At 39.2% G+C, this 18,435-nt stretch overlaps 1 protein-coding gene across 2 annotated transcripts in view; it reads left to right on the top strand.

Annotated features, from left to right (window-relative positions):
• The window catches only part of GPR146 (G protein-coupled receptor 146), a 66,924-nt gene extending 61,109 nt beyond the window's left edge, over positions 1 to 5,815 (top strand). For both annotated transcript variants that reach the window (XM_026650608.2, XM_026650607.2), the window contains one exon: positions 294 to 5,815. In XM_026650608.2, coding sequence (XP_026506393.1) covers positions 338 to 1,339 — 1,002 coding nt within the window. In that variant the 5' untranslated portion in view covers positions 294 to 337 and the 3' untranslated portion in view covers positions 1,340 to 5,815. The remainder of the gene's footprint in view (positions 1 to 293) is intronic.
• Positions 5,816 to 18,435: the final 12,620 nt, after the last annotated feature.

Raw genomic sequence — 18,435 nt, 5'->3', positions numbered from 1 at the left:
AAGACAGAGGCAAAAAAATCATTGAGTACATTAGCTTTTTCCATATAAACTATTCATTATTTCATTATATTATTATTAAGAATTCAGCACATGTACTAAAATTCCTCAAACATAATTTTGGGCCATAAACAATTTTCTTCTAGACTAACAAGAGCCCAGGCATTTTAGCCATTTATAGCACATAAAATGATCATGTATGGTGTCTGAGATGTTTTCTTCATGCTTGGATTCTATTTTATTTAGAATTTAAAACATGAACAATTTATTTACTTTTGCTATTTCTCTCCCTTCAGAAAAGCTGGTAACCAGAAGAGAAGATACAAAAGTTAAGATCACTATGTGGCACTGTGAAGCTTTCAATAGTACCAAGAACAGCGAGAACCAGCATCTCTGCCATGACTTCCATCTGGTTCTTTTCATCTTTTCCCTACTCTACCTCATCATCTGTTTTCCAGTTGGCTTTTGTTACAATGCCCTGCTGGTCCTAGTTAATCTCTGTAACAAAGCAACTATGACAATGCCGGATGTTTACTTTGTCAATATTGCAATTGCTGGCCTCATCATCAGTGCGATGGCACCAATGTACCTTCTAGGACCTGCCAATACAAAATGGGCCATCTGGAATATTAACAATGAAGTTTATATTACATTACTCATTTTATTCAATGTTTCATCTTTAGTTATCATGTACTCTACTACATTGCTCAGCCTGGACTACTACATTGAACGTGCTTTACCAAGAACTTATATGTCAAGCGTGTACAACACAAAACATGTCTGTGGGTTCATCTGGGGAGGAGCTATGCTTACAAGTTTTTCATCTCTCTTATTCTACGTCTGCAATCATGTCTCCACTAAAATAATTGAATGTTCCAAGATGCAAAACAAAGAAGCAGCAGATGCCATTATGGTTTTTATTGGGTATGTCGTACCAGCTCTTGCTGTACTGTATGCATTTGTGTTAATTTTGCGAATACGTCATGAGGCTACACCACTGGACCAAGACACTGGAAGATTAGATCCTTCAATGCACAGGCTTTTGATTGCTACAGTCTGTACACAGTTTACATTATGGACACCCTACTATGTAACTCTTTTGGTAAACACATTTATTAATGTGCAAGGAAAACTTACAGATGAGAATTACATCCGAATATTACGTTTTATGAAGGGTTTATCAAAATTGTTGGCTTTCTCAAGTAGTTTTGTAATGCCTCTACTCTACCGATATATTAACAAAAACTTTCCCCACAAATTACGACGGCTGCTTAAAAGAATACACTGTGGAAATCAAGGATGTTCTCATGAACGCACAGTAGTACAGCAAGTTATGACGTAGGTGTGAAAGAATCTCATGGTCCTCAATTACTGCAGTACTTTGTATACTGTACTCAGTATGTGACAATGTTTTGTCGATTCTTAAAGATCGTTTATATGGGAGCACCTAGCAAGGAGGCTTGAAAAGAGCTTCCACAGTTTAAACCTACAGATAGTAAAAATGGTTGCAAAAAATCTCTTAAGCGTCTGTCTACACATTATAATACCTGTGTTTTCCAGTATTTTCAATGCACTGAGTCAGTTAAAAAGCATAAGCTTTGTCTTCACAGTTCTAATAATCCTGTCTGAAGAAATCACTAAGGGGTTAAATGAAGCCTTGATTGAATACACAGCACTTTGTTATCTTATACAGGAAAAAGAAGTATTTTACTCTCCATATAAAGGAACACAATTGTTTTAATTTTAAAAGTAGAGCTATTCTTGGTGGTGGTGAAGACAGCATCTTTTCAATGAAGATGATCTCTGTTAAAGATCAGACTGTTCAACTATATAAGTTTTAATAGTGAAGTGTTAATTATAAGTTACTTTAGTATTTAATTAATTTGCTTCCTCTCCCTTCCCCAAAGAAGGGAAGAGGAACCTAAAATGCAATTCTAAGAAAGGATATTCTCATGCAGACTTAGCTACATTTTAATATCTTTGACAAATCAAATTTTCCTAGATGTAACATTAACAGACATGCATTTAAGTCTTCATTGCTCTCTGTGTATCATAAAAACATTTCAATGATTCAGAAATATTTATTAACTATTTTAAGGGAATGAAGAGACATTTGCTCTGCATATTAAAATGAAGGATACAATGGTTCATGAAGTTAGAGTGAAAGTAAAATGTACATGGTTGAAGAATGTTTGGCTAAGTGTTATGGTCCACAAAAGTTCATGTAAATAGAGTGAATTATTTTAAACAAATAAATATGTTTCTAATGAACATTTTGCATTTTTAAGGGATATGCTTGTGACAGTAATAAATTGAAGCCTCTTTAATCATGGGACATTGTTAAACTTTGGGGGGGGGGGAGCTTTCGATGTAGGTATTGTTTTAAAATGGGCGAGGACCTGGAGCCCTTTGTAAGTCTCATAAGTTACTATTTTCCTTGAACAGAACAATGTGTTGCTTCCTTTAAAATGTGTCAGGCTATGAGTAGTCTTTCTTAAGATAGGCTTAGTTATCACTATCTTACTTTTTAAGTACCAAAATTCAAGCACTTGAAGTGACAGGAAATGTAAAATGATGCAGAATGAAAAGAAAAATTCTATAGTTTCTAGTATTATTAAACATACATTTTTAGCTTCTAAATTTAACCGGTTGAAATTGCTCTATTTACATAAGCAAGAATAATTTGTATTTATTTAATATAGAATCAGCCAAGTTATACATAAAAGAAATAAGGAAAATAATCCATAATAGGAGTAATATTTAAAATGGATATTTATTCATTCAAACCAGCACTAGTTATTTGCTAAATATTTCGTGGAACTCCTTGCAGCCTGACTCCAGAATGCACTGTATCAATTGAATTTTTTAAATTCACAATAGTGATGAAGAAATTCAGTGCAGATTGCCAAATTTTACAGTTGAGAGAGTATTTGAAAAACAGAGATTCTGCAAACACAAACAGTGGAACCTCATTGACCTACACGAACAGGGGAGTGCAAATTAGAGAGGTTTTGGGGCAAGAAAACATTCGGGGAGAGCATCTGATCCAATGGTTAACTGTAAGTGCTCTCCCTTTGGGCACAGACTGCAGAGAAGCCAGAAGATGAACTGGTACTCTTCTATTGGCTTGTGGGGAACATGACATCATCTACACTGGCCCTGTCTCAACACAGTGGCAGAATTCCATTGGTTTAGTTAAATTGCAAAACTAAAATTCCACATTAGTGTGTATTTACAGTTTACCAAAGTGTAGGTTAGCAAGAGTCTGCTGCAGAAGAAATAAGGAGAAAAAATAACTTTAAAACCCTTTTAGTTATTAATAGTACCATTTCACCATACTCTCTGTCTCAGGTTTTTTGTCTGTTTCTGTATAGATTACAAACTATATGAACCAGGAAGAGTGAGCTCACAATCCATTTACCACTTCTTTTCCCTCCTCCCCTTCAGTACTATTCCACTCAAGTCTCCACACACCTGTCTCTGCTTCTCCTCTCTGGGTAGTAATTTATTCAGTTCTCCCATGAACATGTTGATTATCCTCTACTGTGCTTTTTGGTATCTTGTTCTCTATTTTTAATAATTACTTATTTTAATTAAGACTTTGCTCAAAATAATTTTACTCTTAATTCCCTGTATATTAAACCACTTGAAGGACTATTCAACTCAATCATATTGATCCCTTTCATAGGTTCAGTGTGGTGATTAGCTCACAAATCTCCCTCATACCAGCTGATGGGAATGAACCTGACCTTTCCCTGTTACTGTGTCTGATTTACATTTCACCTAATTTTGAGCCAATACACCCCTTTCAGCCACATGATCATTCATGCTCTTCATATATCATGTGCCTTGAATCTCACTAAATATAATCTACTGTAATAAACAGAATACTGTAACAGTCATCTCTCAAATCTCTTTTCTGACCAGCATATCAGACAGCCGTTAAATTTTGCACACGTTCAGTATCTGCCTTTATGTTTTCCAGTACTATGGAGCCTCTCAGTGCCATAGCATCAAAAATCTTGCCTTTATTTTAAATGTAAATAATGAAAAGGTAGAGAGATTTCAAAGTGAGCGCTTCACTACCTCATTAGCAGCTTCTTTATAGGATGGAAAGCGCCAATTAACAAGCATGAATCTCCTCCTCTAAATAATTTTTGCTATGTTGCCAAGTCTCTTCATGCTCTACTATCTCATCTTCTTGAAACTTATTTCTGAAGTGGAACTCGCTCAAATAATTTCTCTGAAAACACAGGCATAGGGAGACAAATGCATCTTTCTTTTTGCCATAGCAACTGCATCCTCTCGCAGCTCCAGCTTAATTCAATACAAGATGCTCTTTCCCAAGAGCTTGCTGGCTCTGTTCAATCAAGTGCTACTTGTCCTAAAGAGCCCAGACTAGTTGCCTGAAAAACTGCTTCTAACTTTCTTTGCAGCATTTCTAAAGTCATTAAACTTTATTCCATTCATTTGCTGTAGAACTCTTTTAAACAACGGCACAATGTTATGGGCACAGAAAAAGATGGAGGCAATTTGGGGAACAAGGTGTGCCAGGACACAAGACTCTTGGTGGCTCTACGCTTGCGGTCCCATCCCTGGTTGGAGTAGTTGTGGCAGGGGAGCCTCCCTTGCTTCCCAGAGACAGGAGAGGCAACAGACATGCACACACCCCCTCTCAAAAGTAGCAAGGCTGGCAGCAGATGTTCCCTCTTTTTTTTTTTTTTTAAACAGTGGGGACTAGTATTTAACCTAGCATCTGAGATGTATCAGCTTGGGTGGGTAGGTGGATGTGTACACCAGGTCCACTGCACTTTCTGCTTCTGGTGGTGGAGCTTCCCAGAACAATAGGTTTTGGAGTGAACATCACATTGAAATGAACAGAGCACCTCGTACCTCTCAGAGCTGTTGTTTCAGGCGGGCTGCAGACTAAGGGATACGTCATGGCACCAGCTGCACTCAGTTTGCGAGGGCCTATAGTGCCTGTGTTTTAACCTGGCTCTGTCTGGGCATTTTTAGAAATCATCTGTTTCCTTGTCTACTCTGAGTACTTGTAACAATTGCAGGATAGCCTTCTTTAATTCCCACCCACAAGTGAACAGATAATAAAACTTCTCTTATACCCATCTAGCGGAATAAACTCTCCTCTTCTTCTTACCAAAAGGAAATCCATTTCCTGAAGGGCGACATTAAACCCAGCATTTCTGTCCTGTAAAAGTTGTTACTGAAGTGCAGTCTAGCATCCAAGGAAACTGAATTTCTAGAAGGAAGGAAACTGGCTTTACCTGGTGTGACTATAAAGTCACGCCAGACTGATTGCCTCTTTAAAACACACCTCCAGAATGTTATGCCTGTCTTAGAGATTTAGCTGCATTGTCAATTTTAACTCTCACTATTTGATTTCCTTGCTCACTTCTAATTTTATGTCCCCACATAATTAGGGTGACCAGATGTCCCATTTTTATAGGGACAATCCCATTTTGGGGGACTTTTTCTTATATAGGCGCCTATTGCCCCCCACCCCCACCCCCTGTCCAGTTTTTTCACAGTTGCTATCGGGTCACCCTACACATAATCTTATCCCTAATTTTCACAAACATGCAGCCTCTTCATTTGCAAAGTATAAAATGCCACATTAATTTCTGTCCTTTTCCACTTACATGAAATTCCCTGCTTCACACTATTGATCTTTTATAACCTCTTCAGATTATCATTTCTTGTCACTTTTAATGTACTATAAAATTTGATTTTCATGTTTCATTTTGCTCTTCTACTCTTTCACGTGGGGCCTCACACTTTATCCGTGTGTTCACTGTGTTTTAGCTTCTGTTCCGTTTTCTTTTTATGACATTTCAGTTTTATTGGAATGATTTGACATTGTAATTCAATGCTGTCCAATACAATGGAAGATGCTGTTTTTATGAGGGAAAAAAAAAAGAAAGTTCTAATCAGTTTTCTTCAACATACTCTACAAATCTGAAGACTGTTTTAAAGTCCTAGTTTGTGTATGTGTGTGTGCCTGAAGTTAAATATTTTTGCACAGATCCTCAGAAATATTTTAAATATGAGGATATCATCAATTGATTCCCCTCCCCACCCCCTCATTTTTGTTTCTGGATTAGACTGGGTTGTTATTTTCAATAGTGAGTCTGATCTTTTGGCTGCTCCATAGACACTATGACATGCAACTGCCCTACTACTTTTCTCGGGAAATACTGACAAGGCTTACTGTATTCGCATGCACTCTCCTTGAATATTAGATCAGTAGTGATTTTAAAAAAATAAACATTGAAGTAAACATCCAAATGGGCAACAACTTTGTAGTGGTTATACAAATATAAAAATATATGAGCACATACATTAGAAACTGTCCTTGGGGGAAAATTAAATATGGGATAGTGAAAATATAAGGAGTTTTATGAACGAATCCTTGATATGACAAGTTCTCAAAACATAGCAAACACCAGTAAATCAAAAGTGGGGCCTTTCCATTTCAATGCCTGAAGGTTTCTGATTGCTTTGTAAATATGAGCCGATCTGTTTTGCATTTGAATTAATATTGGTAAAGTACTGTATATATGGAGATAAAAGTAGCCTACTGATGTAAAAAAAATTGCAAAGAATTTATTAAATTATTTCAAAAAAAATGATACGTCTATCACCATTTAAATGTAAACCTCTTTCAATGATTAAAGTGTACTGTATAAATTTCTATTTGCATATGCTATACATTAGAAAGTCAGCACAAGAAAAGTGCCATTATTAACAGTATTATTTTCTCACAGAGTTTAGTATTTTTGAGTTGATTTATGGTTTGTAGCCTCTCTGCTTTCAGAAGAGCCAATTATGTCAAATCAATAAACTAACAAAATTGTTCACCTCTGCATCTGCTTATGTTATTGCTACCGCTGGTTTTCAGACTGATTTGTGTTGGCTAATTGATAAAATCACTAGCTTCCATACTTTCCATTTGAGAACCAAACTCATTTTTACCATATAATTATAAAATAAATTGGAATATAAATATTGTACTTACATTTCAGTGTATAATATATAGAGAAGTATAAACAAGTAATTGTATGAAATTTTAGTTTGTACTGACTTCGTTAGTGCTTTTTATGTAGCCGGTTGTAAAATTAGGCAAATACCTAGTTGAGTTGGTGTACTCCCTGGAAGACCTCCGCATACCCCCAGGGATATGTGTACCCCTGGTTGAGAACCACTACTCTACTAGTCTAAATAAGAGAGCCAGCACTCAATGATCAAATTCATTGAGCAATATATTAAAGGCTGTTTCAGATGATCCATTCTGTGTTCATCTGTTGAACTTTCCATTTCCATGGTACACAACAAAAAGACAATCAGTGTTCATCATCTTGCTTTATACACTACAACCCCATTTGTTCAAAAGGTTTCATATTAATGAAGATAAACTAGTTTATAAACAACAGGCTAACTGGCCACGAGTTTTGTAGAGGCTGAACTCTGGACCTGATCTCATTTACACTAGTGTAAATCAATAGTGACTCCACTGAAGTCTTCTGAATTACATTGGTATAAAACTGGTGTACAAGAGATCCGAATCAGCCCTTTTGGGTGCACAATTCCAAGATCTTATTGCTTGCTGGATGTTAACTCTCATTGACTTCAGGTGAGAGTTACTAGTATTCTGAGGTGGGAGGACAGAATCATGGGAATTGTTTGTGTCAGAGTGCAGTGAAAATATGCCAGGTGACTATATATGAAAATCCTGGGGGAAATAATTGTTTTAAAAAAAACAAGACTCAGTTAAATGGGGTTGTACTATGTATGTTTACTAAGAAAGAGTGACAATAGTACAGTGGTTAGGTTTGGAGCCAAATTCTGCTCTCATACCAGTAGAAATTCTGAGTGATGCCACTGACTTTATTGGAATTAAATAATATTGACAACAGTGAAAGGGAGAGCAGAATTAGGGTCTCAGTTCTTTTATTAATTCCTGAGAAGCCAAGTAATCATTTTTGCCTCAATATATGCAGCTGAAAAGTGAGTAAAACACTTACATGCCGCAAATATGTGCTGTAAAGTTTAATTTTTGCAAAGCTTTTAATAAGTGCAAATTATTGCTACTTTTACTATATAATGCCAGGTTCATCTACGAATAAAAGCAATCAAATTTATGTCAAACAACTGCAACATTAGATTGCCATGTAGCAAATGAATTTAAGTATGAAGTGTCTCATGTATTATACTTATTACTTTTAATTTTTCCATTGTCCACCAATCAAAGCATTTCAACATATTCCGAATGTTATTTTTCCATATATAGAAAAATGAACTAAATGAGGCATTTTCCCTTTTTTATTTTTAACGTTTCATTATTTGTAATACCCTCATAAAAGTTGGAAATAGAACCACTTTTCTTGTCTATTTTGTTCATTTACATATTTCGTACATCAGAAGCAATAATACTTCCCTTATACTTTTCTCTGGGTTTGAGTACCAACATCTTTAATTATATCAACAAGAATGCTCAAAATTTTGGAGATAAATATTAACAACTTTAACTCTAGCAGGTGCAGCTCCCACATTATTGCATGTCACACCCAGAGACTGATTTTGAATTTACTAGTTTCTCATAAGAAGATTTGTAGTTTTAAAAAACAAAATGGTAAAAATGATTTTAAGTATATTTAAGAGTTCTTTGAAACTGCAACCAAACACTGACAAGAGTAAAGTGAATCAGTTCAACCTGGATTTTAAAGCATTTGAGGGCTTATTACACAGGAGATTAAAAAACAGCAGTGGGGGGATCAGTGCCAACCTAGGCCTGGTCTACACTAACCCCCCAATTCGAACTAAGGTACGCAACTTCAGCTACGTGAATAACGTAGTTGAAGTCGACATACCTTAGTTCGAACTTACCGTGGTCCAGACGCGGCAGGCAGGCTCCCCCGTCGACTCCGCGGTACTCCTCTCGCCGAGCTGGAGTACCGCAGTCGACGGCGAGCACTTCCGGGATCGATTTATCGCGTCCAGACAAGACGCGATAAATCGAACCCGGAAGTTCGATTGCCAGCTGTCGAACTACCGCGTAAGTATAGACAAGCCCCTAGAGTCCTGGTGGGAGAAAAGAGTAGGGAGGTATACAGGGAGCAAAGTACAAAGTTGAAACCTGCAAGGTTCAATACTGGAACAACTTTGTTTAACATATGGCTAAAATGTTCAAATCTGGAGGGCTAAAATCAGGCTTCCAAATACATATTAACCTCCCAAATAGAAGTGGCCTCATTTTCAGAGGTGCCGAATACCCACAAATCCCAATGAAGTCAAGAGGAGGTACTGGGGCTCCTCACCTCGGAAAACCAGGCCCATTTTATTTAGCTATTTAAACACAAATTTAGAAGTCTTATTTTAGGCATCCAGGTTTGACAATTTTACCCTGTTTAAACTGATCTTGAAGCTGGTACAATCTGTTGCATTTTGAAATTAGCTGGTGAGAGTTACAGAGAACGAGCCCTTTTTATTTAAACACAAGTTTTGATTCAGCATTAATATGAAATGTTTTTTAAACAATATTCAAATTAATTCTAGAATTAGAGCTAAAGAAATATCAAGGCCCTGATTGAAAACTCTTTAGAAACTCCACCTTGTGGTCACCTGCTGAATATTCTTACAGTTCACTATAGCAGTTAGTTTACTTTAATAAAATATAATTTAAAAGTAAAAGTGTTAAAATAGTCTACACTAAATTCCCACTAAATCTAGATTAGACATATAAATGGTTCTGCACACTAGAATAGGGTTGCCAATTTTGGTTGGATGTATTCCTGGAGGTTTCATCACATGACAGTCTTTAATTAAAGATTAATCTTGAATTTCTGGAGACTCCAGGACAATCCTAGAGGGTTGACAACCTACAGTAGAGGCTCATTTGTAACAAGGGAATCAAGGAAATCAGTTGTTGGAAACCATGGTTGTCCAAAAACTGCGCTACAGTCTTGGACAAAGCCAGACTGTTGAAATAAAGTTAGGTCTCAACTACAAGACCACATAGCATTTAATTATGTTGGGGAACAACTCTGCTGTAACCACTTCCTTCAACATGATTGTTGTAGCAAATCCAAGCCTTGAAAGACCTCTCCTAAACAGGTCACATGGGCATTTAGAAATAACCAGATACATAACTATAGCAGCATGAATAAAATGTTCTGCAGGTCAAAACAGAAAGAGAGGAATTACTACTACTATGTTTCTAAAGTAAATCCTCCACTTCCCACCCACTGTGGGAACTTAAGGTCCTATGTGATATATTAAAATAATAAAATGCACTATTAGTTAAAGTCATTAAGCAAAGAAAGGGCATCTGCAACAGAAGATAAATGTGCTAAATGAGGCTGAGAGAGGAAGGTAATAAATATAAGGTCAACAGCAATCATGTTAAAACGCACCATTGGAAAAAAAGATTTAAGGGGTTTTTTTTTTTAAAGAAGAAAGGGACAGATAGATTGATATTCTATGAGAGTGAATTCCGTACATTAGGGCCCATCACAATCAAAGAATAATTGCTGATTAAAATACTACAGTACCACTGGATCCCCAAAAGACAGGTGGTGTGTGAGCATAGAAACCAGTCAGAAAGAAACATAAGGAAGAGGCCTCGCATACAGCCAGGGCCCACATCACTGTGGGCTTTAAAAACCCAGTCAATGCAAAATATACATAGCAGGCATCATTTGATCATAGTTGTTCAAAACCATGCGAGCCAACATGCTGCTCCTTTCTGCACACAATAAGGAGCACTGCTATAAGCTCTCGTGGGAGGGAATGAAAATCAAGTACTTTAGGCATGAGGGCACACACATTGCTGTTGCAAGGCTGAGATGAATAAGGGTGAACCCTCCTGTAAAAAAAACAAACCTGAAACACAGATAGATTTCATGGAAAGAACTTGAATGAGTAACAGCAAACTATTTAACCTGACTTACTATTCAGAGGGAGTTATAAATTAAAAAAAACAGTAATCCAAAAAAATGCAGGGGTTTCTTGCACCTTCCTCTGAAGCATCTGGTGCTGGGCACTGCTGGTGACAGAATGCTTGACTAGATCAACCCTGAGGTTTCTGATCCAGAATAACAATTCCTATGTGTGCACCGATATAGTTAAATCAGTGAAACCTCCCTTGCATAGAAACTCTTAAATCTATTTAAGATCGTCAAAAATCAATTTAGCTTAAATAATATTTTTACAGATTTACATTAAATCTATTAGGGCACTCAATGCAAAATAATGTCCGCACATGGGGTCTGCATGGATTTAACTAGACCAATTTATAAAACAATGTAGTTAAATCAGTGCACAAACTGTGCGTACCGCAGCCCTAGGTGTAGTAATATGTTCTTTAATACCTGAAGGAGTTGGATAGCAAACACTTTGCTGAGACAGGATTGCCTAAACATGGTCAGTGAATGATTCCTCTGAACAACTATTCTCCACTAGTCAATCAGATAAAGCAGTCAATAGAAAGCACAAGTATGGCAATCTCTTGGCACATAGTCAACGCATACATATTAACCCCCTCTTAATCTACTACTGTAGTAGTTTTATCTTTCTTCCTCTCTCTGATTAAATAGCAGCCTGAGAAGCAAAAAATAAATAAATAATTGAAAAGCAAAATACATCCTCAATCACCTATTAAAAACAAGTTCGTCAAATATCTCCAGTCTTCTCTTCAGCCAAGAACAGAGCACTTGTTCCTGTCCCGACCACAGGATATTATTAAATGTATAGCAGCTGTAGGGTGACCACCTATCCTGAATTGGGCAGGACAGTCCCAAAATACAGAGTTTAAGTCCTGATCCTGACCTGAATGACTCTGGGACAGCGTTTGTCACGGATTCTCTGAAGCACCGCTCTGTGTATGCCCAAGGCTCACTGGTAGCATCAGTCTCTTCCTGGAGGGGGGGGTGGGATGGGGAGGTGGGCCTTAGCCCCCCCATCGCCACAAGGCCCCGCCCCTGCTCTTCCTCTTCCCTCCAAGGCCCCACCCCCTGCCAAGGCCAGAAGCCAGAGCTGGGCCATGGTAAGAGCCACCCAGGGAGCCTGAGCTGCTGTGGGGAGCCCCAGACCCTACACCTGCCCTGGGCGGCGCGCCCCGGGGGTGGAGACATGGGCCAGAGGCTGCTCTCAGGCATCCCAGCCCAAGGTAGGTGGAGGATGCGGGACTCCCCACAGTGGCCCAGGTTCCCTAGGCAGCTCTCACCGCAGCCCGGCTCCAGCTTCAGACCTGGCCAGGGCCTCAAGTGGAAGAGAAGCAGCAGAGGCAGGGCCTTGGAGGAAGAGGAGGGGCAGAGGTGGGGCTCCTGCACGTGTCCCACTTTTGCCTTTTGAAAAGGTGGTCACCCTAGGCAGCTGTCATGGGAAACTCAGACTATTGTGGTACACAGGCACAGTGATTCTTAATTACACTGATGCCTCAAAAGAGCAGGAATATATGGTATGGTTAAATCAACAGCAGTAACAGACAAAGCAGCCTAAGGGAAGGGGACAAGGAGCTCATATTTCTCATTTATTCTGGACCAGAGTTAGCCACTTAATAATAACAACCACCAACTTAGAGCTAGCCAATCCAACTCTAACCATATCTGCCTGCCTGCCTTGGTCATCTCTCCACTTGATGATACCTGCTTGGTGTAGGTAGGAAGATAAACAAAGACATCCCATCAAGCTGAGTGTTAGGCCTCACTTTGCTCAGCAAATTAACAGTGACAGCTATAGGCCACAAAAGATTAGAGGACAGGTGAACAAGCCAGAACTTTCCATCTCTGCTAGCTTTTACTGAATATGCCCCATTGCATCCGCTCTTAAGTGGATGAGAATAAATAGATAGCAGGCTTTATTATTTTAGTGACACACTCTTATTAGCAGTACTGAGCTGTATTTGATATAGGGAGGTAAGGGTAAGGGACGTGATCAGTTTCTCTCAGATCCGATGGTATCAGTGCACACTGTCAAAAAGGAGAGCGCCGTTGACAGATTCTGATCTGCCTCTCAGACAACATCAGTAATACCAAACAATTAAAGAAATGATTGTCTGAAATTAAAATAAACAAAGAACAAATGTAGCCAGTCTGTTTTAATTAGAATAATATCAACTATAATTTATCTGCTCCATTTATTTTGCCATATGAACAATATGTGTTTTTTTTTTTAATTGTCAGATTTCATCTGCAACTGTCTGTCTGCCTTCTACACTACTTAGAATTCTAAATCACCTGCAATCCACAGAGCTTTAATAATTACCACTGAACCTGACAACTGCTAACTACTGCACCTTCTACCTCACCTGCCTCCACTCTACCAAAAATACCATTGCTAACAATTAGTCCTACATGTACCAAGAGAGTTATTCACTTAATCAACATAATACTAAAGTTATGCGTCATCCTACACATACAGCTTCTTAGCCAACATCTTTTGCAAGTTAAAAGTAATCAGGGCTCTTATATATATATAACTAAACAATAAAGTCTGTTCTCTTATTACAGTCAGATGACTGCATCCTGTGATCATTAAAGTGAATCATAGTGAGCTGATTTACTGTTTGAGGGAAGACACAGCTGAGAAGAATGACATTTTCTATCTCCTCCTCTTTCAGTTTCCAGTGTCAATGTGATACAACAGTTATGATGACTAATTGTTCATGAAATGTAAGGCATCATGCAAATTTATACTGATTATGGTATCTCTGTTCAAAGGTCTTTACCATTATCACAGATCGGCAAGTCAGATTTGTTTGAAATGCAGCATAATCAGTATACATTCAGCACCCAAGAATTGCAGCTATTTATATGGGAAGCAGTGGCAGTGTGGCATAGGGAAATGAACATGGAGTTGGGATTCAAGATCTTCTGATATCTAATTGCACTAATTGTACCACTATCACTGACGTATTCTGTGATCTGGGGGAAGTCGCTAACATCTCCGTTACTGAGTTTCTTCTTCCCTCAGGAATGTTATCAGAATTAGTTAACATTTGTATAGCACCTAAAAATATAAAGTACTATTTAAGTGCTTGCTATCATCTATCTGAAATCAATTGCACAGCATTAGAAGCATTATTGCTCTTATAAGACAATTTAATAATAAAATCTACTATATTCAGTAATTCAAAATACAGGGTATATTTTTGTAATGATTGTAAGTTTTAAGAGGGAGTTTTTTAAAACTACCTTCTTCTCATCCCAAAGCATCTTTACAGACATGAGGAGCAGTACAGCATTGCCATTCATTCTCGTCCATATCTATTTCTCCATTAATATTAGCCTGGTCACATCCACGCATACAATGTCATGCCATCTAGTGGGTGATTGGCCTCTAGCTCTGCGACAGTGCTTACATTTGCATTATTTTCTTTGGCATCCTATCATCTGTTTGTCTGCTACAGCGTCTCCAACATCGTAATCCTTTCAACTGCGGTCAGTCCCATACCCTGATTTCACATGCTACTCTCCTAACTTATTCATTTGTCTTAAAATCATTCCACTTTGTATCTGCCATCTTCCAATGAACTCTCATCTCTACTGCCTCCAGCTTTCTGATGTCTGTTTCCTTCAATATAACTGCGTCTCTAGGCCATTGAGTAATACTGTTAGTAGGCTGATAAATGTTCACTTTAGTACCAAATATAATGTTCTTATCAGTCCACAATCTCATCAACTTCTATGCATCCCTTGCAACTAAAGCACATCTCATTTTAACTTCATTCTTGATGGAACTATTGGCACAGATCAAGCTTCCTAGGTACACATACACATGCAGCAAGATAATGGTGCAGCTGATAGGGGACTCGATTAATAAAGAATTAAAGGAGGGTAATGTAATTAATACAAATCAACATGGGTTTATGGAAAATAGATCCTGTCAACTAACTTGATATCTCTTTTTGACGGGATCAACAAGCTTGGTTGATAAAGGTAATAGTGTTGACATGATATACTTAGACTTCTGTAAGGCATTTGACTTGGTACAACACATTTTGATTAAAAAACTAGAATATAAAATTAACACGGCGCACATTAAATGGATTAAAAACTGGCTAACTGATAGATCTTAAAATGTAATTGTAAATGGAGAATCGTCATTGAGCAGGTGTGTTTCCAGCAGGATTCTGCAGGGATCAGCTTTTGGCCTTATGCTATTTAACATTCTTATCAAGGGCTGGGAAGAAAACTAAATTATTGCTGATAAAATTTAGGTGAGTGGTAAACAATGAAGAGGAGAGGTCAATGATTCAAGTGTGATCTGGATTGCTTGGTAAACTGGGCACAAGCAGACAATATGTATTCAGCTAAATGTAAATGTATATAAGTAGGAACAAAGAATGTAAGCCATACTTACAGGATGGGGGACTCTACCCTGGGAAGCAGTGACTGAAAAAGATCTGGAGCTCATGGTGGCTAATCATCTGAACATGAGGTCCCAGTGTGAAGCTGTGGCCAAAAGAGTTAATGCATTCCTGAGATGCATAAACAGGGGTAACTCTAGTACAGTGGTTCTCAATCTGTGGCCCGCGGGCTGCATGTGGCCCAATTAGCAATTAAAAATTTTCCGCTCCAGTCTGGCAGGGGGCGGGGCTGGCTGAGGGGGAGACAGCATCAGGCAGCCCTGCTGCAGTGCTCCTGCCAGCAGCAGGGTCAGTGGGTACAGCAGGGGGGCAGGAGAGTGGGTCTCTGGGAGGGTTTGGTGTGGGGACTCTGGGCAGTGAAAGGCTCAGGGGTACTGAGCAGTGGGGGCCTTGTCGGGGGCACTGGGCAGCATAGGCCTGGGAACTACGGGTGTGTGTGTGAGGGGTGCTGTAGCACCCCCAGGTTTTACTTGGGGCTCCACTCCTGGCCCTGTGCTTGGGGTCTCGGCTCCTGGCCCTGTGGGAACCCCCCCGCCCAGTCCCACACCGCAGGGCTCCACTCCTGGTCCTGCTCTGGGCATATGGATCTGTGGGAGGATTGTGCGAGGGAGGGGCGCTGGGCAAGGGGTATGTGTGTGTGTCTCTGGGCAGGGGAGTGCTGGGTATAGGGAGTCGGTGGGGCACTGGGCGAGGGGTTGGTGTGGCACGTGATCCGGGTCAGCCCTCGAGGGGAAGGGGCACACTGGCAGTGCAGGGCTTGGCAGGCCAGTGTGATCTGGCAGAATGGTTCTTAACCTGCGGCCCAGAATGATAAATAGGTTGAGAACCACTGCTCTAGTAGGAGCAGAGGGGTTATCTTACCTCTATATTTGGCTCTGATGTGACAACTGGTGGAATAGTGTGTCCAGTTCCGATGCTCACAATTCAAGAAGAATGTTGATATATTGGAGAGGGTTCAGAGAAGAGCCACGAGAATGATTAAAGTATTAGAAACCATGTCTTATCGTGATAAGCTAAATAGATTGAGCTCACTGGGTATGTCTAAACAGCAACTATACACCCATGGCTGTCCCATGCTAACCGACTTGAGCTCCAGGGCTCGGGCCATGCAACCATTTCACTGCTGTGTAGACTTCAGGGCTCGGGCTAGAGCCTGGGCTCCAGGACCCTGTGATGTGGGAAGGTCCCAGAGCTTGGGTGCCAGTCCAAGCCTGGAAGTCTACACAGCAAAGAAACAGCCTCCCATACCCAAGCCCTATGAGCCAGAGTCTGCCGTGGGTATTTCTTTGCTGTGTAGACACATCCTTTGAGTCTAACAAACAGAAGGTTAAGGGGTGACTTGTTTACAGTCTTTCAGTATCTAAATATTTAATAATATTCAGTCTAACAGAGAAAGATATATCACAATTCAATGGCTGGGAAAAAAATTCAGACTGGAAATTTTTAACAGTAATTAACCAATGGAACAATTTACCAAGGGTTGTGGTGGATTATCCATTACTGACCATTTTTAAATCAAGTTTAGATGTTTTTTCTAAAAGATACGCTCCAGGAATTATTTGGGGGAAGTTCTATTGCCTGTATTACACAGGAGGTCAGACTAGATGATCACAATGGTCCTTTCTGGCCTTGGAATCCATAAGTTTTTAACTTGTTCTATGACTTCACTGCTAGAACAAGTAAAAACTTATTGATTCCAAGCCACTTTGTCTTCTTGGCGTTTATTGTAAGTCAAGTCGACTACATAAATTTTCCAAGATACTGAAGAGTATCATAATTAATTCAAATGTGTCTGCCAGTTGTATGTCATCCACATAAGCTAAAGAGCTTAATGCTACATTCACCCCGCGTCATGCCCTCCAACTTCCTTATTTTTTAAATCAGTTTTTTGGTTGAGGAAGCGCTCCCCTTGGATCTCTGCTCCACTTTTCCTTAATTAGCCATGGGGGTTTTACAGAGCAACACGAGGCCTATTCCTGCCATCAAAGTATAAGGGCTTGTCTTCACTAGAGTTTTTATCTTAAGTTGATCACCAATTAACTCAAGATAGTTAACACCTTTATAAAGGGTCTGGACACTCCCTAGGCTTTGCTTTACTAGTTTACTGTTCCGGGGTACACTTTACCAGTAAAGCACAAGCATTTTTAGATGCCTTCTCTACAGAGCTCCAAGTTCTTAAAAGCATCTGAGGATGAACCTAGGAATCAAACCCTTTTGTGGAGTGCCAACTCCAAGACCACTGGGCCAAATTCTATGCTATAAAAATGTATATACATTTCTGATTTAGGTTAAGTATGTGGGTGAAATAAGTGCTAGTGAAAGACACCAAGATTGAGTGCTCTGAAGAATAAAGTCCAGTGTTTATCCCCGGAACAGATACACAGCTAGGGTGACCAGATGTCCCAATTTTATAGGGACAGTACCGATATTTGGGGCTTTTTCTTATATAGGCTCCTATTACCCCCACCCTCTGTCCCGATTTTTCACACTTGCTATCTGGTCACCCTATACACAGCAAAGGCAGCAGACTTCTATTTTCTTCTCATGGCTCCACCCATGTTCTTCAGTAATAACCAGGAAGAATAATTTTAATGGGTGAAATGGTAACTCAGGCTTCCTGGCCCAATAATCATCTCTGCTAAGACTATCAAAAAGGAAACCCAATTAGTAGAGTTTTTTAAAAATGCAGAAACATGCCCACTGCACACCACCAATGTATTTGACATAGCTACTGACCAACCACTGGATGGTAACTTTCAGTCACTACCACCCTGGGTTGGATTTGAAAGACTGAAAAATTCTTCAGCCCATTACCAAAACCTTGACCCATCTACTCTCAGTTGTGTATTTTCAGAGATCTGTTTAAAAGTTAGATGCCAAAAGATCCTGAGCAGAGCCTTCAGGTACAGTGCAAATTGGTGCTGAAACACTTTCTCTAGGCAATTTGTGATTCCAGCTTACTTTAGTTTTTGAAATCCAGAAAATTTGTTCTATGCAGCTTCCCTACATAAAATGTCCAGGCTCTGATTTTCAGATGGTTTTCTTTAAAGCATGAT

Source organism: Terrapene carolina, unplaced genomic scaffold (genome assembly GCF_002925995.2).
Source record: "Terrapene carolina triunguis isolate 2854851 unplaced genomic scaffold, T_m_triunguis-2.0 Scaffold93, whole genome shotgun sequence".
Taxonomy (NCBI): domain Eukaryota; kingdom Metazoa; phylum Chordata; order Testudines; family Emydidae; genus Terrapene; species Terrapene triunguis.
The sequence above is the reverse complement of the archived record's forward strand: the minus strand, read 5'-3'. Positions and strand labels throughout refer to the sequence as shown.